Source organism: Hipposideros armiger, unplaced genomic scaffold, assembly GCF_001890085.2.
Source record: "Hipposideros armiger isolate ML-2016 unplaced genomic scaffold, ASM189008v1 scaffold_2, whole genome shotgun sequence".
NCBI classification, from domain to species: Eukaryota; Metazoa; Chordata; class Mammalia; order Chiroptera; family Hipposideridae; genus Hipposideros; species Hipposideros armiger.
In genome coordinates this window covers 6,290,679-6,314,018 of record NW_017731352.1, presented here as the reverse complement: position 1 = coordinate 6,314,018, position 23,340 = coordinate 6,290,679, and the positions used below count along the sequence as shown (strand labels likewise).

The 23,340-nt window shown below is 40.2% G+C and overlaps 2 protein-coding genes across 4 annotated transcripts in view; one reads left to right on the top strand and one right to left on the bottom strand.

Annotated features, from left to right (window-relative positions):
* RAB1A (RAB1A, member RAS oncogene family) overlaps nucleotides 1-12,213 on the top strand; it is a 28,602-nt gene extending 16,389 nt beyond the window's left edge. Inside the window, exons 3-6 of the mRNA XM_019635514.1 lie at nucleotides 3,547-3,642; nucleotides 8,477-8,572; nucleotides 10,019-10,150; nucleotides 10,397-12,213. Of these exons, the coding sequence (XP_019491059.1) occupies nucleotides 3,547-3,642; nucleotides 8,477-8,572; nucleotides 10,019-10,150; nucleotides 10,397-10,594 (522 nt within the window). The 3' untranslated portion in view covers nucleotides 10,595-12,213. The remainder of the gene's footprint in view (nucleotides 1-3,546; nucleotides 3,643-8,476; nucleotides 8,573-10,018; nucleotides 10,151-10,396) is intronic.
* CEP68 (centrosomal protein 68) overlaps nucleotides 11,614-23,340 on the bottom strand; it is a 29,858-nt gene continuing 18,131 nt past the window's right edge. For 2 of the 3 annotated variants that reach the window (XM_019635508.1, XM_019635498.1), the window contains exons 4-7: nucleotides 22,263-22,385; nucleotides 19,612-19,708; nucleotides 16,265-16,437; nucleotides 11,614-15,307 (exon numbers count right to left, since the gene is read on the bottom strand). In XM_019635508.1, coding sequence (XP_019491053.1) covers nucleotides 15,284-15,307; nucleotides 16,265-16,437; nucleotides 19,612-19,708; nucleotides 22,263-22,385 — 417 coding nt within the window. In that variant the 3' untranslated portion in view covers nucleotides 11,614-15,283. The remainder of the gene's footprint in view (nucleotides 15,308-16,264; nucleotides 16,438-19,611; nucleotides 19,709-22,262; nucleotides 22,386-23,340) is intronic. The other variant, XM_019635488.1, reaches the window with a different exon arrangement.

Genomic DNA, 23,340 nt, shown 5'->3' with positions numbered 1-23,340 from the left:
ACTGTGCTCACAGTCACAGTCTTAGCTCTGGTTACCCACAGCAGGGGAAACCGTTTCCATTTCAGAGGGTCTGATGAAACAGTAAAAATGAGTAAGCTTTAAAAATCTTAATCCTTGAGGATTCATTTTTAAGTGTTACGTTTGAAGAAATGAGTATGCCTAAAGCAGTTTTACTGCTTCTTAGAGTGCGTTGGTTGTCTCGAGGAAAAGAAAAGCAAAAATTTTTTTTTCATTTAAAAGAACAACTGACAGATAATCTCTAGTTATGTAGATTGGGTATTGGGCAGACAGTTTCTCAATGAACTGAGACTCATTTCAAGGAAAATATTGGATAGCACTTGCTGCCTGTAGTAAAATTCAAGCTTGCAAGGGAAAATTAGAATTTTAGAAAACTTGTAATTCACCACTGTGAGCTTGACAGCATTCAGATACTTAATATGACTTTTCTGATTAGATGATGATATTAATGTCATTAAAAAATATATATATGATTTTATTATATATCATAGTTTTTAAAAAGGAAAGCATGGAAGTACCAAAATGAAACAATTCTTTAATCTTGTGTGAAAGTATTTTCTAACAAAAAATTAGGGGAAAAAAAGATTGTTAAATTTGATGGCATTAAAATTAACATCAAGCACATAAAAATGTTAGAAAATAAATAGCAAAAAAATATAGATGAGGAAAAGATGATATTCTCAATATATACAGCACACCTACACATTAATAAGAAAAGGATATTTGTCCTAATAGAAATTATGGGCAAATACGTGAGCAAGCAGTTCACAAAAGAAGAAATACAAATTGCCAATAAATATGAAAAAACATTCAACTTTATTTGTAATTAAAGGCTTAAAATTAGATTTTACTTAATTTTTATTAAATTGGCAAACATTAAAAATAATTCCTAGTATTAAATCAGCAATTATAGGTAGGTGGGAAGAATATGGTGGCATCTCTTGATGAAAATGGCTATATAGCCTGAGGTGCTTGTGCTTCCAGGAAAATCCTCTCTGGGATGCCTGTTGATCTCAGTCACAGGGTTTCAGTACTACTTACACAGTATCATCACCTGGAAAGCATTTAAAAAAATACTGATTTCTGGATCCTCAAAATAGAGATGAGCTACAAAAGGTATAATAAAGAAATGCATAATAAGCTATGGGAGCACAGAGGGAAGGATCTCTTAACTATTGGCTGAGGAATTGGAGAATGTTTGGACAATCAGTTTTGCCTGGGCTCAAATTGAAGTGTGAATAAAAATTGCTATATAACCCAGAAACAGGGGAGTAAGGGTGTACAGAAAGAGATACTGAGAATTTGGACAGAAGGAAGAGATAGCATGTTCAGTGGCTCAGAGACATGCAAGTAAGGATCATTTAGGGATTTATAAGAATTCTAACAAAGCATTTATAAGTATTTCTAACAAAACACCTGGTATGTAGAAGTGCTAAATTGAGTATTTATTGCGTTCGTTTTGTTCTGTATCCACTTTCTATGTTACCTCATACTTACTAGACATGCAATTAAAAATAAAAAATTTCAAAATGAGTGTCTAGTGATGATGAGCAGTTTGTCAGATTGCATTCAGTTCTTTAAATACATAATATCCTTTTACCCACTGATTCTACATGTGCCTAAGTGTGAACATGTGAGGAAGAGAAGTCAACATAGTTATATACCTCTAGCCACTTGGAACTCCCTCTGACCACATTTCACAATTTTCTTTAGAGATGTTTTTTTTTTTCCCCAATCCCATATATGCATCAGATTCAGCATTATCAAGACTTGCCCACACCGGCTTCTATTAATGCTTTTTTCTCCTCTTTATTGGAGAGTTGTAATACAGATTTCAAATATGTCATTTTCCCCCTGTATACTTCAGTATGCATTTCTAAAAACTGGACATTTTCATATAAAATAACATTGCCATTGTCGATTTAAAAAATAAATTTCCCTGATTGTCTCAGAAGCGTTAGTATTACAGTTGGTTTGAATTAAGGTTCAAACATGGTCCACACATTTCATTTGGTTGTTTTGCTGCTTCGTCTCTTAATCTAGAGTGTGTCTAACCTCTTCCTTTTTTGTTTATGTATTTTTCATGTCATTTACTCCTTTGCAGGAACCGGGGCAGTTTTCCTACAGATGGTATAACAGTTTAGATTTGTCACTTTGCTTCCTTGTGGTGTCTTTAACCTTGTTCAGATCCCTTGTGTTGCTGTAATTGGAAGTAAGGCCCAAGCTGTGATTTCCTTATGGTAGCTACTAGCTCCATGCAGCTACGTATATACATTTAAACTAATTAAAGTTAAAGAAAATTAAAAATGCAGTTCCTTGTTCTCACTAGCCACTTGGGGCTAGTGGCTCCTGCATTGACTGGCTCAACTTATAGAACCTTTCCATCATCAAAGAAAGTTCTTAATAGATTTAGGTTTGATTAGATTTAGGGCCATTTTTGTTGGCAGAATACTTCCTAGGTGGTGCTCTGTGCTTGCTAAGATTGTTCAGTGGGTTTAGGTGGTGATAGCCTGATCTCCATTCACATATCTTTTCACAAACATTTTCACTTAAAGAAAAAAGAGTTTTGTTTCCATTCTAGTAAAATGTCATAACAGATATTTGAGAAAAACAGGTGTAATTTTATAAAGTTTAACATTGGGTTAAACATTGTTATATAAAAACTTGTACACAGATTGTCACAGCAGCATTATTCATACTAGCCAAAAAGTAGAAACAACCCAGATGCCCATCAACTGATGAATGGATAAACAAAATGATATATCCACAGCCATAAAAAGGAATGAAGTACTGATGCATATTATAACACAGATGAACCTTGAAAACTTGATGCTGAGTTGAAGAAGCCAGACACAAAAGGCCACATATTCATATGAAATGTACAGAATAGGCAAACCCATAGAGACATAAAGCAGATTAGTAGTTTCCAGGGTCTAGGGAAAGAGGAGGAAATGGAGAGTGACTGTTACTGTGTACAGGGTTTCATCACTGGGTGATGAAAATTTTCTGTAGTTAAATAGTGATGATGGTCGCACAGCCATGTGAATATACTAAAAATCACTGAGTTGTACACTTTCTAAAAGGGTAAATTTTGTATTACGTGAATTTTTCAAAGCCATAACTAGGAATTAAAATTGACTTCTAAAAAAATCCAGGAGAGTGACATGATCATGGCTTCGTGGTGAATAAAATGGATGAGGGGAGGAGCAAGAGTTGCACTGATTATCAATTAGGAAAATCACTCATAATCATTGAAAATATAAAGCCTTTTTCTATATAATGTATGTAAAGAATTTTCCAAGAGATATTTGGAAAAATTAAAGAATAGCTATTGAAAAAAAATCTTAAGAAGAAACTACTGTTAGATAGTGCTTTGTAATCAGAACACAAACTGAGCACTGGAGCAGGATGGAGTGGTTGTTCTCAACATGTTATGCCTTATAAACTTTATCAGCTTTGTAGATAAAAGTTAACATTATGTACTCTATTGAGCATTAATTTTAATCATTAACTTTCTTTTCCCTTCAGGATGATACGTATACAGAAAGCTACATCAGCACAATTGGTGTGGATTTCAAAATAAGAACTATAGAGTTAGATGGAAAAACAATCAAGCTTCAAATAGTAAGTGATCTTTAGAAGTTTTTTTGAAATTATTTTGATACATTTAGAATGTATTTTTTGTTTTTTAATATGTTAACAAAATTAAATTTAAAGTATCTTTAAGAATCATGCATTTATGGTAGAGTGGTAAAATAAGAATTGTTTAGATTAAAAATGATTTCTCTAAGAGTACTTATTGAATTTTCTGTTCATAAAGCAGAGAAATTACATGTTTTAAGTCAAACTTAGTCCTAGTTCTTTTTATTGCACTTTTATCAGTGGGGTCTATGTTGACGTTTACCTCGTCTGGTAGTGAAAGTATATTGAGCATTTTGTTTGTGTTTTACTGTGCTCGGACTACTGTAAAATATGAAAAGAAATCTGGGGGAGGTTCTTTATATGTGGCTTAGTGGAAGAGTTCATTTAACTGCACGGATCCGCTGATACATGGATTTTTTTCAATTGACCGTGATGTTTAATTGACTCGCGCAGTTCAAATCTGCATTGTCTAAGGGTCAGCTGGTAGTTGGGAATACGCATATGTTGAGGGCAGACTTTAGTTATATGTAAATTTTTACTGCTCCGATTGTGGCCACCTCAACCTCTGTGTTGTTTAATGGTCAACTGTATTTATTTAGTTCTGTTACATTTATTAGATAGTACGTACCAACTCTTAGAAACAGAATTTTATTGGGAAGGAACTTTGCTTTTCTAACATATTTTACAGCTCAGAAAATGGATGCTGAGAGATTTAATGACTTGCCTACAGTTACTAGTACTAGCAGAACCAAGTGACCCACGCTCTCTGTCTTCAATATTTTGTGTCCCTGTGCCATCCTAGCCCCTTATCCATCCTTACAACTCCAACCCCAAGTTAAAAACAGGCAATTGTAGTATAGTAGTTCAATTGTTATTGCTTTAATATGGATCTGAGACAACCACTGTGGACATATCTATGGTCTTTAAAAATATTCATCTCTGGGTATCTTAGAGCTGACTAAAAGTATGAGGTAACATAGAAAACCAGTGACTGTTGTTTTCATAAAACGGATAATACACTGAACTGAGAGTTCAGATTTGGAGTCAGAAAACTTGGATTTATTGTCTTCATTCTGACATTTATTAATTAGAGAGTCATGGGTTTAACTTACTTTTCAGCCTTTTTCCTGAGACTCAGTTTCTTATCTATAAAATGAGTGTGGTAATACTTGATTTACTGAATCATAAGGTAGTTGTGAGAACCAAATCTAGCAGCTCTGTGTATGTGTATATGATAATGTATATGAAAGCCCTTTGTAAACTTTGGGCAGTACAGTAGTCCCCCCTTATCCATGGGGGATAGGTTCCAGGACCCCCAGGGGATTAATGAAACCACAGCTAGTACCGAACCCTATATATACTGTGTTTTTTCCTATACCTACCGTATTTCCCCGTGTATAAGACGCACCCTTTTTTGAAAAATTTGGGGTCTAAAAACTGGGTGTATCTTATACAGTGGTTGTAGGGTTTTTTTTACTTGCATTTCCCGCTTTTTTCACGCTTGTTTTTGTGCTCATACAGCCACTGTATAATATGCACCCAGGGCCGGCTGAGTGGCGCATTGGTTAAGAGCTGGCTTGGGACGCCAGAGGGCCCCGTTTCGGATCCCACATGTGAGGGCCGGTGACACTGCCCTCTACAGCTAAGATGCTGAACAACAGCTCAACCTGGAGCTGGGTGCCTTGAGTCGCTGGCAAAGGCGTAGGCTGCAGCCTTTGTGGCAGTGGATTGCCATGGGCCAGCAGCCAGCGTGAGTGGCCAGCAGCCAGTGTGAGCGGCTGTCCAGAAGCCGGCGACTGATCTGCCTCGCCCGGGAAGAGCGCAATGATGGTGCCAACTTGGGCCAGTGAAGCAACGTCCTCCACAACTAGACTGAAGAACAACAGGACAGCAACTTGTCTGTTCCCCTTCCCCCAATTCCCCATTTAAAAAAAAAATCTTTAAAAAAAAATGACGCACGCAGTTTTTAGACCCCAAATTTTTCGAAAAAGGGTACGTCTTATACATGGGGAAATACAGTGTATATACATGTGATAGAGTTTATAGATAAGGTACAGGAAGAGATTAACAACAATGAAATAGTTACAACAATATATCATAATAAAAATTATGTGAATGTCGTCTCTCTCAAAATTCCTTACTGTACTATACTCACCCTGTGGCAGTGTGAGATGATATAGTGCCTGTGTGATAAGATGAAGTGAGGTGGATATGCTGGGCAAAGGGAATGACTCATGTGGGGCGGGACGGAGTGTGACAGCATGAGATCTTCTCACACTACTCAGAATGGCATGCAATTTAAAACTTAGGAATTCTTTCTGGGATTTTCCATTTAGTATTTTTAGACCACTGTTGTCTGCGGGTAACTGAAACTACAGAAAGTGAAACCGTGGATAAGGTGGGGGCTATTGTATACAAATATTATGGATAATATACCCAGATGAATGGATATTTGATAGGTAAATTTTTTTAGTTGCTCCCTTATATGACTCATGAGGAAAAGAAAGGTACATTACAAAAGAATTGTGGATTGTGATGCAAGTGAACACACGTGATTACTCCACATTAGGACTTGTTAGGATATATTGGGTTGTCGGAAAAGTCATGATGCGTTTTTGCAACAAAAAACAGAAAAAATACGTTACGACTTTTCTGACAACCCAATAGTTATCATAGCTAGCTTGAAATACTTCAAACCATTGAACAGATTACCTTCCATATTGATTTCTTTCCCATTATACATAGCACTTTATACTTAGCACCATAAAGGATATTTCAGAAAGATGTACCCAGCCTCTACTGATATGAAATGATAGTTATGTGTGATCATTGGTCTCTTAAGATTTGAGTGTGTATTCATGACACATTCATATATTGCCACTTTCCTATGGCTGGAACGGATCTTAATAGGTCCCTCAGTCTTCCTTTCATCTTCAGTAGGAATTTCTTTTCCCTATCTGGTGCCTTTCTTTGAACATTTTAAGGAAGCTCAATGTTTTTCAACCTAGCTCCATTTATAAATAACCTCTAATTGTTAATTTTTTATACTGAGCTGAAGCCAGTTTCCTTTAACTTCTATCTTTTATTCCTTTGCCTTTTGGAACTGCCTGAATGAGATTAATTCCTTTTTTGTTGGCAGCCTAGCCTGCCCTTTAGATTTTTATCACAACCTCTACCTCTGAAGTCAGTTATTTCTTTCTGGAAGCATGTTTTCAGAACCTTTTACAATTTGAATTACTCTTGTGTTTTATAAGTGCCTTTTATTAAAATGTGATTCCTAAAATCAAATAGGAGATATAGTCCAGCCAATGTAGACTACATGAGGTAAATCCTCTCTTGATTTGGACTCTGAATTTCTTTTTTTCTCCCTCTCTTGGACTTCAGGAGCTCATGGTCTTTTGTCATCATTAGTCCATTCAAGGATATAAAAAAAGCATGTGAATTTACTACATTTGCTGTCTCAATAGCCAAATTACCTAATGGTTTGAATCTTATGGCTTTGGGTTTTTGTTTTTAAATAGTCTTATACTTTGTGACTATTTTTTTAAATGTAAGTGCAAATTTTTACTTTTGACCCCATTACATTTCGTCTTGCTTGGCTTGAGTTGTTATCCTTCCACGTTTTAGGTCTTTCAAAGTGTGTTGATCTATATTTTAATTATCCTTTTAGCTTTTTCTTTTCTAGTGTGTCAGACTTTATCAGACTTAGTGATTACAAAACATTCAGCAGGGCAGGGCAAGTGCAATCCAGTCCCATAACATGGAAGGCGTCTTTCTATGGTTGTTCCTTCATTGATGAAGCATTTATGGAAATGCTCATGTTACACCAGGCACTCAGATAGATTTGAGGTTACAGAGATAAATGAAACATAGCCCCATAGGAGGAGATCCCATTTCATTGGGAGAGACAAACATGAGAAAATCAGTTACTCTGCGATTATGAAGGGTAATGAGGATTATATACAAAGGGTAATCAATTACAGGGAAAAGTACTGTTAGGATATGGAGTCAGGAGACTTTTCAGAGTGGCAAGGAGAGACATCAGAAATTTTACTCTTTGGATGCCATTGCTTAGTTAGCTAAAATTCTTTGTTAACGTTTATTCAGAAACAATTTCTTTTCTTGTGCTATCTTTGTGAAAGGGGTTAGTGGGTGGGGAAGAGAAGGGAGAACTCTCTTCTGTATATAATCCTCATTACCCCTCATAATCACAGGGTAATGTAGTAATGTAAGCATTTGTTTTTGGTGTTTGAGCCTAAATGGTTGAATATATGGCAGATTGCTCTTTAAATAAATTTTGTATAAGCATCTTCCTTACATTGTCTTCCCTAGGATTAAGACAGTATTTTCCAGAGATGGTTAAAGTGCTGTCTTTGCTGGTAATTATCTGAATTAGGTCCTTTCAGTACTTTCTATGATGGTAACTGAGCTAGCAAGTGATTTTGTCTATGTGAGTGTACTGTGCTAAAGGGGTGTTAGGCCAGCAGCTTTTCTTATCAAGTCAGCCTGTTTCTCCATTCATACTGAATGCCTCACACAGTGGTAAGGGCTGTAGGGAATATGAAAAGTGACGTCGTTTCTAATCTCAAAGAGCTTATAATAGTGGTAGCATTACCACAAGCTAAACTGTTGGCTCTGTCTTCTTTTCTGGACTTTCAGGTATTTGGCAATTACCATGCAATTTAGGACTAATGTTTCCATGTCACATCTTGAATGTATCCGTTAACTATGTGAACTAAATTGCTCTCGCTCCTCCTGTCCTTTTCCCCAACTCTCTTAATGGAATTGTTTGGATTTCTTGATTGTTTTATAATAGTGGGATACAGCTGGCCAAGAAAGATTTCGAACAATCACCTCCAGTTATTACAGAGGAGCCCATGGCATCATAGTTGTGTATGATGTGACAGATCAGGTAAGTTCCAGGAGGAAATTGTGTTACAATGACAAAGTAGTAAGTTACTATTGATAAATACCAGGTTCTTTTACTTTGTGTATAAGCCATCAGTATTATTCAAATAGCCAAAATCTTTGTCCATCCCCAAATAAAGTGAATCATCCCCAAATACATGAATCATATAAATATTTGTTTTAAAGCAACCTTTTAAAAACAGGTGCGTTGTTATTGTTTTCCCCACCATTACTTGGGTACCTAATGAATTGGTCAACCAAAATTTCATATTTTCTTTAAGTAAATAGAAACTTTAGTAATTAGTTTTACATTTGCTTTCAAGGGACGTTGGTTGTATTTATTATCAACTAACTGATCATTTTGACAAGTTTATAGGGAACTGTGGGTTCGGTTTATAGTGTGTTCTTGGTGTTAAATATTAACAAGAATTTGCCTGGTAATTAGGCTTGTCCAAATTGCCAAAAGCAAGATTACAGGTCTCTGCTTATAGTGGATATGGTTCAGAAATAGGATGAGGCTAGAAGATTTTAAGAGAGCAATGAATTACCTGACGATTAGCTGTTGAGAGAAGGAGGGGGATGCAGGGATCGAGTGAAGAATGTGGTCCAGGGGCCGGCCGAGTGGCTCAGTTGGTTAAGAGCTCGCTCAAGAGCTTGAGCTCTGAGCAACAGCGGTTTGAGTCCCGGCCCGAACTGAGCAGCCATTGAGCTGCCAACAGGTAGCAGGATAGCTCAGCTTAAAAAAAAAAAGAATGTGGTCCAAGGGCCATAACTGTTCTCTCAATCAGAAAGTTAGAAAATTTCAGGGTTCTTTTTTTTCCTATCAAAGAATAGAAGATAAACTTTTAGAATTTATCTTTCTTGTAGCAAATGTTAACTCTCACCTCAATTATGAAATCATAGCTAATTAGGAAATAACTGGAATCATATAGACTTTAGATTCAGTGCCACTAGAAATATTGGGTACTAACAGGAGAAAATAATGGTTGGTGCTCACTGCAAAAATCTCAAAAGTCATACCATGAAATATTTAAAAGTGAAAATTTTCCTCCCCTAAATGACTGGAAAACAAAGCATCTTCCCTTTGGACCCATTTATTTAATAATACTTTTTGACATCTCTAGTAGCAACACTTTTAGTAGGCTTATAAACCGAAATGATCAAATGTCAATTCAAATTTATCAAATTTGCTTGAGATACAGTTTGATGCTGAGTTGTATTTACCTCTCAAATACGGTATTTTCATTCTCAAGCCTTCAAGTTCTAATTTCTTATTCATCTAGGCATAGTCATTTTAATATATGAGTTCACTTCTTTCCCAGCACTATAGGTATTATTTTGTAGCTAGCTCTTCTTAGGTCAAGAAAGACACTTCTGTTTATCACTTGCTTAATTAGACCAGTTGTGTCCAGAACTATATTATTATTCTTAAAAATGTCTGTTTTTTTAGGAGTCCTTTAATAATGTTAAACAGTGGCTGCAGGAAATAGATCGTTATGCCAGTGAAAACGTCAACAAGTTGTTGGTAGGGAACAAATGTGATCTGACCACAAAGAAAGTAGTAGACTACACAACAGCAAAGGTATGTTTAAAGTTTGATTTTTCAAACTGAATTTAAAGGTGTTGGATTTGAATTATATATGGGTGTAGTCATAGAATGACAACGACCTTAGCTTTTAAAGTACATATGTGTACTAGAATACTTTGAAATGATAATTCATGTAGTGTCTGTTTGGATTGAGAAACTTAGTCTCCTTCCTGCCCATTTCAGATAGAAATGCAGTGTGATAAAGATTTTTCAGTATTAATTATGCCCTATTATTCTCAGGAATTTGCTGATTCCCTTGGAATTCCATTTTTGGAAACCAGTGCTAAGAATGCAACGAATGTAGAACAGTCTTTCATGACGATGGCAGCTGAGATTAAAAAGCGAATGGGTCCTGGAGCAACAGCTGGTGGTGCAGAGAAGTCCAATGTTAAAATTCAGAGCACTCCGGTCAAGCAGTCAGGTGGAGGTTGCTGCTAAAATTTGCCTCCATCCTTTTCTCACAGCAATGAATTTGCAATCTGAACCCAAGTGAAAAACAAAATTGCCTGAATTGTACTGTATGTAGCTGCACTACAACAGATTCTTACCGTCTCCACAAAGGTCAGAGATTGTAAATGGTCAATACTGACTTTTTTTTTATTCCCTTGACTCAAGACAGCTAACTTCATTTTCAGAACTGTTTTAAACCTTTGTGTGCTGGTTTATAAAATGTGTGTAATCTGTTGCTTTCCTGATACCAGACTGTTTCCCGTGGTTGGTTAGAATATATTTTGTTTTGATGTTTATATTGGCATGTTTAGATGTCAGGTTTAGTCTTCTGAAGATGAAGTTCAGCCATTTTGTATCAAACAGCACAACCAGTGTCTGTCACTTTCCATGCATAAAGTTTAGTGAGATGTTATATGTAAGATCTGATTTGCTAGTTCTTCCTTGTAGAGTTATAAACGGAAAGATTACACTATCTGATTAATAGTTTCTTCATACTCTGCATATAATTTGTGGCTGCAGAATATTGTAATTTGTTGCACACTATGTAACAAAACTGAAGATATGTTTAATAAATATTGTACTTATTGGAAGTAATATCAAACCGTATGGTGATAAGTATTGTTTTAATTCTTATGGTTAAAGGGAAATAGAGCCTTGCATTAAGTCTTAAAAGAGCCATTTGTGTGTGCAACCAGGGCATTGTAGACTTACCTTAGAGCAGCATCCAATATGCTTTCCAGATAATATATCCAATTGATGACACAGGGAGGTTTCTGTGCTGGGTAGGGATTTAACCAAGCTTAGTGGTTCAGGGAGATTAAATTGTATGGAAACAAGAGTTTAGGATGTATGCTGTCTAGCCTATTATCTCTGATCCCGTCTCTAAAACCATTCAAAATGGTTCCTTTGATCAACATTTGATATAGTTCTTTTCTGTGGCAGAGGTGGAAAGCAGCATATATTTCCTAGTTGGCAAAATAATCAGACTAATGCATGTGCTAATGTTGTTTCTTCCATGCTGAGTCAGGTGGCAACTATTTTATCCTTCACAATTGTATAACAGGCTGGAGGAGATAAAGCATTAAAGTAGAAAGCAGGAAAAATTCACTGTTTGATTGCCCTAATTTTAGAAATTATATCCCTAAAAATTAACTGAAAACATGAATGCTGGGTGGGAATGATAAATGAAATATATTTATTTCAGTGGAATTTTGCACATGTGAAAATTTTGTTAAATAGGACCTTAAAGATCCTAGGGTTTGCTTTTATTGTGGGAAACAAAAATCTTTTGCTAACACTGGCATTTTAAGGTGATAAAAATCAAAGACTGTTCCCTTGGGGTTGAAGTACTTGCCAAAACATTCTTTACTTAGGGGCTTGGGATGTGGCTGTTGACAGCACATTTTTATGGTGGGTTCTTGAATTCAATGATAAAATTTAAATTAAAAGCAAGCCAAAAATTATAGGTTTCTTTATTTTCACTGAACAGGCAATTGAAATACATGGTACAAAAATAAGTGGTAAGATTATTGTAAAATGCAATGGACAGAAATATTCAATTTAATTTTCCATATGAGAATTTCACAATAAAATCATAGTTTACTTTGTGTTATAGATGTGCTTGTTGGATCTATTCATCCTCACATAAGGCAACTAAAAAATTCCTCAAGTTTACCACATAGTTATATGGGTGAAGATTTTAAAAAATGCTTCAAGGGTTTGTTTTTTGCCTTACAATACAGTATAGTATAAAGTAGATTAAACGATAGCAAATGTTAGCCAATGTGATGCCATGCACTTCAGTTTTATACAGCAAGTTCAAACTGTCAGCTTATTCTTGGTCAGGTAGCAAACAACATTACATGAATTTAAGATGTAAGTGTATTTACATACTTAGTTTTGAAAATTCTAGTGTTCTTTCCTACTGCAGTCAAGACTGGGGCTTACCACAAGATGTTTCAGCATGCTCCACCATTTGCTTTTATGAATATGCCAATAAATGCAGTTTTGAAAAAATATATTCCCCTTCCTACCCCCATTTTCAAGTACACACATTTCAAATACTATGGACTTTAATAATCTTTTCACTGTTAAGTGACTGCCATAAATTAGCTTACGTAAGTTAAGGCTGTTCTAAACCTAAGCAGTGTCGTCTCTGGGAAATTCTTGCAGAATGATAGCCATTCTGGTCTGTGCAATAACCTCCTCTTCTTTGACCTTGGACTGACATTTCCTTCAGCATACATACATGTTGTCATTGCAGCATATTTTACACCAACCCTTCTTTATCTTCCCATTTAAGCTTCAAAACAGCCTTCTATTGACATTGTCTCCATTTGCCAATGAGTTTAGCCATGGAGTGCAGCAAGAACCCAGGTCTTGAAACTACCAGTACAACTCTTAGTATTGCCACTTCTCTGTGGACTTCAATTCTACTAATATAAAGGGGACAACTAGGAAAACTTACTACAGGTAAACTTGGGATTCTATCACCACACTTATGTCACTACAGGCCACCGCTATCCTTAAGGCTAATGTGTACCACTGCACACTGGCCAGCCAGGCTTCTTGAATCTAACCTGGTCATGTTTGCTTATGGAAATGCTGCTGGCAGCATCCTCCTAGGCTGAAACAATTTCACGTTCAGTTTTAAGGGAGGTCTTCAACTTTTTATAGCACTGCTGAAGATAAAATTAGCAGTTGTGTTGATATTCTTCAGTGGTATTCACAGCTAGGTCCAGAGTAAGCACCCTTCAGTCACACCTTATTTCAGAGGAGATAAAAACAAAAATATCTTAGATCATGTCTAAGTGAAGTAGTACTTGCTTGGGAAAAAGGGTACTTTGAAACACTCTGTGTAAATTATAATTATTAGGTTTATTGGGAATAGAATGGCATATTCAGCATTCAATTACTATAACATTGGCCAGTTTGTTTCTATAGGGTTAATGTTTTTTGCTAACGAATACAGACTTATTTTCATGCCTATCAAATACCAGTAAATAAATGGGTTTAACTCCTGAGGGTTATCCTGTTAACATACTCAGTGCAAAGGCATGTACCAATTTATAGCCACATCCAAGAGAAGGGGGAATATATCAATTTAAAAAGAGGCCCTTAGACACATCTGTCTTTTAAACCAATTCTAGGCTTTTAAGATGGTTTCAAATATATAATTATTTGCTAAGGAGGTGTTCTGTTTTCTCTTTTAAAATCTATATATGGAACCAAGATTAATATGGAGAATCATAATATAGGCAGAATTACAGTGCACGGTTTAACTCTCATCATGCCCTTAAACATGGTGGTAAATCATACCATAGGCACTTGTAATACTGAATTTTATAATCTTTAAATGTGAGAATTTAACAGCTTATTTTCCAGTGACTATAAAGTCTGAGAAGTTTTAAAGCAGAAAAGTTTTATTTAATAATAGGACTTGAGGAGGTAGATAAGATGGTGTTAAGATTTTGTGGCTCAGCCCCCAAACCTAAAGTCCTAACCTTCTTTTAAAGAAAGTAATTTTGTATTAAATGCTTTATTCTGAGGGGATATCATAAGTCTGCTTATAGAATAACTTCCAACATCACCTTTGCGTTCAAGATGACTTGTTCATTTTTTTTATATATATATATAAACTTAAAAGATCTTTTTCTTTAAGCACCCTCCTCAAGTGAGAATCTGGATGGAGTATGAAAATAGATCTTGAAGTGCTTATCTCACATACCACATAGACTGAAGTGTGAAGAACCCTATCCTTAATTAAGTCTTAGCCCACTGTAATACTAAAATCATGGGGAGAAATGTGCTTTCATGTTCAGTAATGGCCCAGTTGGACTTTTTTAAAGTGCTTTTTTGTTTACGCAGAATCTGTGGTTACCAGCAATAGCTGATCATTTTGCTTTAAAAAGCTACAGAACTGATGCTTTAAAGGGTTCATCTGTAAATTTATTTCTGTCAAGGTACTTACACGTCAACTCCTAAGCAACAAAGAATTCCCTTTTTCCCCTTCACTACTGACAGCCTTAGTTTCTATAGTTATCCTTCCCCGATCATGGACCACTCCCCCACAGCAGAGTAGGAATGGAGGGGTACGTCATCCTAGAGGTACCCTATCCTAGAGGTGCCCTTAAGGGGGATAATTAGTCAATGGCAGTTCCTCAAGTCCCTGACACATTTTCCTTTAAGATATTAGGTAAGGCAGATGGAGCCCTGAGCCCTAAGCTTCATTTACTAAAAGACCCAAGTTCTTCCTGGCCAACCATTCACTTTTTTCAGCCTCTTGGGTCCTCATGTGTGCCTGAGTACCAATTTGGTATCTTCTTCCTCATACCAGCCTTCTTTAAATGATCTCAGCAGGTGGACTAGTTTAGGAGCTCTGTCTGCTCTTTGTAACTGAAAGGAGTGGGGAGGAAAGACCTATAAGCCTTATTAGCATTATTTTATGAAAAACTGCAAAGCCACATGCTCTTTGTAGAGAAGCACCAAAAGGGAATCCTTAGTTTTGGAAGGATTCATTTTAAATAAAAATAGTAATTCAACAGCCCTTACTTCAGGGAAGAGAAAGGCATTTTAAAGCTAGTACATTAGCTAAGTTTTTCCCCTTGATATCAATGTTAAATGGCTCTTACAAGGACTTCCTGAAAGTTTCCCACCAGCCACGTTTCGGCTGACAGATTACATCTCTGCCTGAGAAGATGCCTGAAAGAGAAATAGAAGCATTTGTTACAGGCAGAATGCTGCAGAGGAAGAAATGACAACAGCCATCACCTGCATTCATTTTAGAACTAAAATGACGATTACTCAAATTTCTTTGATGCAATTACATGAACTTCCTGCTCTTGATATACCTGGATTTTATCCTTTGCCTTCCTTTGTCTACAGTGCATTGTAACCTAGAAAATCCATGCGTTAAGCACCACATTTTGGTTGTAGGAAAGGCAGTTTCAGATAGTATGGTCCAGTGTGGAATCATAAAGAACATTGGGCAGTGGCAATCCCACAGTGGACACCGACCCTGTCCCCTGCTGTCTTAGCCCCTCTTTCCTATTCCCCGTTTGACTTGCCAGGATCAATAGAAAGTTGTACTTCCAGGCATGTTCCCCCAACTGTCTCCCCCAGGCCATCTGGGGAGGGCGTGGTATGGGAAGTTTGCGGAGACCCTTGGTGGGAAAGGGAGGTGCGGGCAGTTATCGGGAAGCTGGGTCCCTGGGCACTTGGTGCTGTCTAGAGTGGCTTGGAGACGGAGTACCCAACAAGTTGGGCAGGAAGAGCCTGAAATGTAGATGTGCAGACATGAAAAGTACGTATAGATGAGCCTTGCTGCTGTTTGTCCTTGGGTGGTGTGGTGGTGAAGGGACTGCCACAGAAATGGGAGCATGGGGCACCCTAATCTGCAGCAGGCGTGAAACTGAGGAACGGAGAGCAGTGCAGTGAGCCTTCATCACCACAGGAAAACCCCCAACCTTCTTCCTGGCAATGGCAGCATCTCCTTTGTTCAGTATTGGGGGGGGGGGGCTTCTTCCAGCTTCTCATTTGTTTCAACAGCTCTTGGCTCAAGCTTCTAAGCAGCAGCCAGCTGTGAGAGCTGGGGAGCTCTGTACCCTAACCCAGCACTGGGGTCTGAGGACAGATGTTCTCTTGGGTTACTCTACTTACCAGACTAATCCCAGTCCCATCAGCACTCCTGTGCGCCACTGGTGTGCTGTCAGGGATGAGGGTGCAGCCAGCCAGCATGTCCAGAGAGGCCAAGATGGTGTCATACAGGTGATCTGCGTGGCTCTCCAGCTTGCTGGGCTGCTTGGAGATCCTCCCGAGGACATCCTTTAACACTAACAAATGAGGTTCAAAGCAATTAGGCCAAAAAAATCTTGCAAGTGTATTTTCAAAAGAACATAAAATGGTATAGCATTTTATACAAAATGGGAAAGTGACAACAGTTTCAGAATGTACACTGTTTTAACAGTGACTTTCAAGGAACTGCTATTACATGGAGGTTCTGTTCACTTCTGATTAAAGCTGCGAGTTTCACTGGCTCCACTTTGGAACTATGTAATTCACAAAAAGGCAGACTTGGTTCTGTGGTGACTGATGTTATCTGACTTCTGGAGATAAGACACAGGGCACACCCAGGTCTCGTGGGGCAGAAGGCTTAAACGAAACAAAACTGGCACGCCAAGACTAGGGCTCTGGGTCCTGCTACCAGGTCCTATCAGCCTCTGGGGGCTGGGGGCTGTCACTGGGCATGTGCACGGGTGGTCTGGTCACATACACGGGAATTCCTGTGAGCCCTCTTTTGTGGGTCCTGCATCAACAGACTTCAAAAGAAAATTACCTGAAAGCAGGGCAAATACAGGGTGGTTAGGGAGGCCAGGATTCTCTCCTACAGGCCGAGTGTTCACTTGAGGAAGGGATGGGCTAGGTTCAGAGTACATCACACACAGCAGGCTTGTTTTTTTTCTCAGAGAAACTATTTTCTTTGTTAAACACAAAGGCTGCTTTAGCTTCCAGGGTCTTTATCAGCTGTTAACACTCTCCCTAGCTTCCTGCCACAGCTGCAACATCTGCCAGCAGCGGAAGGGAAAGGGGAAGCTGCCTATCTGCAGAGGATGCTGACTGGGGCTGGAAGTGGCTGTGTGGATACTGGCCTCAGGGAAGCCACCGCAGTGCCCCGTCATCGGGGCCAAGTGCCGCCCTGACAACTCCGGAGCTGGCTGGCCCTGCAGAGGAATGCAGCGGGCGCACAGCACAGCTGCCTGTAATGGGACGCCACCTGGGATGGGCTCCTCTCTGTGCTCACCAGGTCCCTTGTGTGCTGTCAGTGGAATTCAGGAGACTTTTATTTGTTTGAACTTTTTAGTGTTAGAATGTTTGGGGTTGAGTAAAAGGGAAGCTCGGAATGGGAATGAAATCTCTCCCAGTGAGATGTTTTTAACTGATACAGGCATCTAGGGGCCTGGTTCAGCTTAATGCCAATAGGTTCCAGTTATTGGATCCAGTATGATCAGGAGTTTGGATGTGAGACAGGACTGTCAACTCAAGCACTAAAATGTAGTGAAAACCTGCCAAAATGCCACGAGGAAGCCTTTGGCAGGAGCTGGAATCAGGACTTTGGAGGGGGAACAAATTTGTCTTCCTGTGACTCGTGTGTGACACTGGCTGAGAAAGAAAGCAGGCTCTGACAGTGTGCTCTGGAGTGAACAGTCGTGCACCTAGCCTGGCCTGAGAGACACAGTGAATATCAAGGGGAACTTGTGGTTTTCAGAAAACAGTCAAGTTCCTGACTATGCCAAGCAGAGGATAGGGAGGGGCAGTGTGTCAATCTGAAAGTGCCTGGATTCATATCTGAAAACCACAGGAACCCCAAAAGCCTCTTATTTTGGAAGTAAAATACCCCTAGACTCTTTTCAAGAGAAGGTAAAAGTGGGATGTTCTTATTACAGATTAAGCACTAAGTATTACTGAATTGATTTTTAAATGATGGTCAAAGAACCTGTAGCTTTCAAGAGGCTACAGTCTGGCCTCTGGGAAGAGTTTCCTGGTACTGAGCTCCTTGCTTCCTGCTCAGGACCCTGCACCTCCCAGACACTGACAACAGCATGGGAGTCAGCACACAGGGGCTGGAGCCAGGCTGCCACTCCTCGTGTGGCCCAAGGCAAATTCACAATTCCAGTGAGATTAATCATATTACCTATCTCACAGGGCGGTAATTAAACGAGAAAAAAAAATTGACGTGTCAACTGCTTCAGCAGTGTATGGCACAAACTGTTCAGTAAAATGCTGGTGTAACTGCAGGTAGCAGAGGAGCTTGGCATACTGAATTTGTGTCCCAGTGAAAACCAAGAGAACACCAGAGGAGCCAAAACAGGCCTCCTGCAGGCAGGGCACTGATTGCAAAGGGCTCACGAAAGTCACACTGGATACTTACTGCCCTGTGGAAAAGCCTGCAGTGGCTCCATGGCTCACAGAAACCCCTCTGCCCGTTCTGTTCTCAACCCTGGTGATTTTTCTTCCCAGGGGACATTTGGCAATGTCTGGAGATATTTTGGGGTGTCACACTGGGGGAGAAGGTGCTACTGGCATCTAATGGGCAAAGACCAGGGATGCTGCTAAACATCCTGCCATGCACAGGACAGCCCCCCCGCCCCCCTTACAACAAAGAACTATACAATCCAAAATGTTAGTGCCAGGGTTGAGAAATTCTTTTCCATACTACCTCCCTAAAATGCACCAGCCTACCACTTCTGGTCAGGAAAGTGCAACCTCATTGCCTGTCAAGCCCATGGGGTCCTGCCCAGCTTTGCTCATGCTGTTTGCTTCCAGCAAAAACCCTACCTTGCCCCAAATGTGAGGCACTATACAGATGGGGTCTTTCAGCACTTGGATGTTCAGTCTTACAGGAAATTAGGGACTGCTTTTGGGGGTTCATCAGTTCATTGCTAGTATTCTAGCTCACCCTCCATATTATATCTTCCCTCAGCAAGGGCAACACCAATTGTAAACTCTTGCACCCTACACACTTAGATGTAATCAAAGTCTGATTTTTACATTGTCAAATTGGGAACCCGTCCTACAAAATGGGCTCAAGTTTAGTTTGTGTACCATTGCCACCCTGACCCCTCTCATAAGTTCACTTCTTCCTAAGAGAATAGACTTCTCTCAAGCCCTAAAACAAAACCTCCCCCAATGCAGATAAACCCTGCCTGCGCGGGGAAAGGAGAGGAACCCCTGAGGGCTCCCCAATGTACACATCCTAGCAGAAAACCAAGAAGCTGGATTAAAACCAGTATTCCCACCCAGGACACCACCCGGAAAATAACAGAAGAGTGTCCTTCTTACAGGCTCGACGCCTGACTACTCAGCTGACCATGACCTGTAAGCACCTCATGATGTGGCTGCAGGGGCAGTGACAATGTGAGGGGCTGCCTGAGTGCATGCGCGAGGGCTCCCTGGACCTGCTGAGACGCATTAGGTGCTGGCTAGATTCAAAGCCTCAGGCATCTCACCTGGGGTGTTATCCAACAGGCACTGAAGAAGAATCTCCCCTTTCTGTAAGACACTCTCCGTCAGGGACTGGTGTTCATCTATGTCTTTCTTGAATTGCTTAAAGCACATCAGGAAAAGAAAGGAAGGAAGCTTCATTACTATCGCTTCATAAAAGTTATTAAAAATGAACCCTCCCAGGGTAGCTTGATTCCCCTCGAACCTGCAAGATAAATCCCCTCTGTCTTTAGAACTCTAAAAGTTTAACTTCACCTTCTTTGAATCCAAGGTAAATAGTCAGTCCGGTTTTTTTTTTTCTTGTTTATAGTTTAACAAAAGAGTTTCCCTTGGCAAAGCCTGGCTCATGAACAGCTTGGAGTCAGGGTGTCCTTCTGTACCACACCCCATGGGGGTTTCTCTTTAAACTCCAGGGCTATGGGATTCTCAAAACACACCGTCTTTGGAACCTAGTAAGAGCCACAAGACATGCTGTTAACTTGACCACAGGACCTGCCGCCTCCACGCACGGCCTCCCTCAGTGTCCTGCTCTCAGGCCTCAGGGAAGCTGTGGATCTCCTAAGCAGCTCATCTGTTTTCCCCTCGCAGGTGCAAGCCTTACAGATGTTTCCAATGTTCCTTTAGCTGCCATGAAGTATAAAGTCAAATCCATGACCACCTTTAGTATAGCGCACAGAACCTGGTTCACATCTTGAAGTTATAACTTTACTCTTGGATTTACTACATTCCTGTCTTCAGTTTTCCTTTGCTCTAACACCTATGCTTATTTTATTCTTTAGTACTCTTTGTAGTTTATATGCTGCCACAAACATACTGTGTTAAGACAAAGTATATGAGACAGAGTCAGTTAAAATACAAGCATACACACCCACACTCGTGCTTATATTAAGAATCTAAGCATGGGTCAAGGTAGCTCATACAAATGCATGAGCCACACACCATTCTGTGTGGGGAAGGGGTTTACAGTGTGGTCCCACAGCTGTGTGGGTGACAAGGCTAGGCTTCACTGATGTGCAGGAGTAGCTTCCAGCTCAGATCTCCGCTCCACCCACAAAACAAGATGGTTGCTTCTGGCTAACCTGGAAGTTCAGGCACAGGACCGACTGAGGGACAATAGAGGGAATGGAGCTGTTTTATTTGGCACCTGCTGATAGGGCCGGGGCTGAAGCACTCTGGAAAGGCCACCCAGGGAAGTCTAACAAGGGCAGTTTCCTCTCCCACAACAGTACCGCCCCTGGGCCTCCTGGGGGTGAGCCCTGCACAGCTGTGCACACACTCAGGGGGCTGCGCACGGATGACCCTCACACTCAGCATTCCTCTCCTTCCTCAGTGCACTCTAGGCAAGGAACTCATAAGGGGACCTCTCTCCACAAGGCAGGAAACCGCATTCCCCCTAGGGCAGGGCAGGGCAGCAGGCCCACCCAGGCCAGGCCCCTCCCTTATATTTTGGTTGGCTCCAAATTGGAAAACAAAGGCTTCCCTCCGGCCTGGGAGTTGGGGGAGCTCTGAGTAGGCTCAGCCCTGGCTGGGCGGCCCCTGGTTAGGTCACTTGTCAGACGTCACTCCCTCTTCTGTTGAAGGCACACAGTCAGGTTATAAGGTGGTAGAAATTCAAAAAACTGTCCCAGAAAACCCCTTCTAGACAAGCATCATGCTCAGACAGACCACAATTAACCCCTGCTCCTTCAGAAAAGGTTATATAAAGGGTTGGCCAACCAGACATGCTGAAAAGTCACAGGTAGTTCTGTCAAGGTTAGTGTTGTATGTAAGGTAACTGTACAATTTATCATCCAATTCAGATAACTTTTTGGAAAGCGGGGGGATCTATGGATAATTATGCCAGCACAGCAGGCAAAAACCGTTCCCCTAAATACGCTTGATCTATAGTTAACTAGGACCATAATTTAAGAGTTTTTTTTTTTTTAAGCCATCCTGCCACCTTTTGGCAGCTCAGCTTGGGCCAGGAATCAAACCGCTGTTGCTCACAACTCAAACTCTTGAGCGAGCTCTTAACCAACTGGGCCACTCGGCCGGCCCAAGAGATTTTTAAAATAACAAAAACTCAATGAAAAAAGAGGGCAAAAATCCAAAAAAAAAACCCAAAAAAAAACCAGACTGAGGAGCAAACTCAGTCATATTTTTGTTTAAATACCATCAAAATGGTCTGTGTATATTCTAGTCAGTACAATTTCAGCTCACAAATACTTATTAAATAGTGTTTTGTGATAATGGAAATGTTCAGCGTGGCAGCCACTAGATCAGTGTGATGACTGAACACTTGGAATGTGGCTAGCGCACCTGAGAAATCGAAATCTTTAATTTTACTTAAATAGTTGTATGTGCCTAGTGACTCCATAATAGTATACATCTATGCTTATCAATCCAAGACATTTGGAAAATTACATTGCAAATCACCCACAGGTATTTCTGACTGAGGATAAATATAATGTATTCTCTCCAGGCTCTATCTGGCATGGGAAATAATTTTTTAGTATTAAGAATTTGAAAAGGGCCTCTGATTAGACTTCAGGTAAAACAGTCAACTAAGCGACAACATATGCTTTAAGCATCCGTTATTTGACCTTTTACTTTGTAATCAAGCAATTTAGCCACCCCTCTTGTGAGTGAACAGCCAGAAGCCAGGACCACACATTACCCGATAAAGCTGCAGAGAAGACTTGAGACCTGTAAGACTGGACTTTGGTGGAATCAAATGGTCGGTAACATCTGCTACGTTATACAGCCAACGGATCAGCTCTTCCAGCTGACAGCAAAATGTCTGTAGACAAAAGATACATGCTGTTCACATTTTTAAAAGGCTAAAAGTATCCAGGGGATTCCCAGAGATGGACTGTGTACCTTTCCAGAGCATTCCTTCTCCTCCCCTGCCTGACCCCACCCCATGACTCCAGACCTCCACCAGCACAATAGGAAGAGCCCCACCTTGGTTCTGTCTCCCCTAAGCCTGATGTGACACCAAAAATGACAAGCTGAGAAGAGCCTGCCCTGAATGTGGGAACAGGGTATCGAAGGAGAGGGCAGGGACAGAACAGCCCAGAAGAGGCATGCCTGCCACAGAAACCAATTGCTAACTATCCAACTGCTTCCGGGGAAAATGTGAACATAAAATAACTGTAATCATGACTAACCTGAATGTATGGCTGAAAATGGAATTAAAACTGCGTGTCCCTGTTCCGCTCCCACATTGCCCCGGGAGCAGGGCCCCAGGCTCCTGCCAGCCACTCACCCCAGGGAGACTGTGAGCTAAGCACTTGACCATCTTACTCTCATCACAAAGGCGTGCACTGCACATGCTAACACTTGTCCTGTTTCACAGTTCAAATAAAATCCTCCACAGGATATCATGGGCATTGCTGGGAACCGCCTGTGGGAGGGCTCGTGGATACACGGCCCTCTGACCAGCTGCCCTGCTGCCATACAGATGCCGCATCCCTGTGCTCACCAGGGGGCAGGTGTGGGGCTCTCCCAGTGTGCACAGCCACATTCCTGGATGTCCCGTGTCAGGGACTGCACGAAGTCCTCAACGTGAATTAATTTCATTTAATCCGCACAGTATCCCAAAGAGGCAAATCTCTATATTTTAGAAACGAGCAAACTCAAGAGACTGAGTTGAAATTCCAAAGACAGCAGTGCCATCATTCAAATTCAGATCCGCCTGACACTGACAACCCTGTTCCACGTAGTATTAACTGTGTCTCCAGATATCCCTGGAT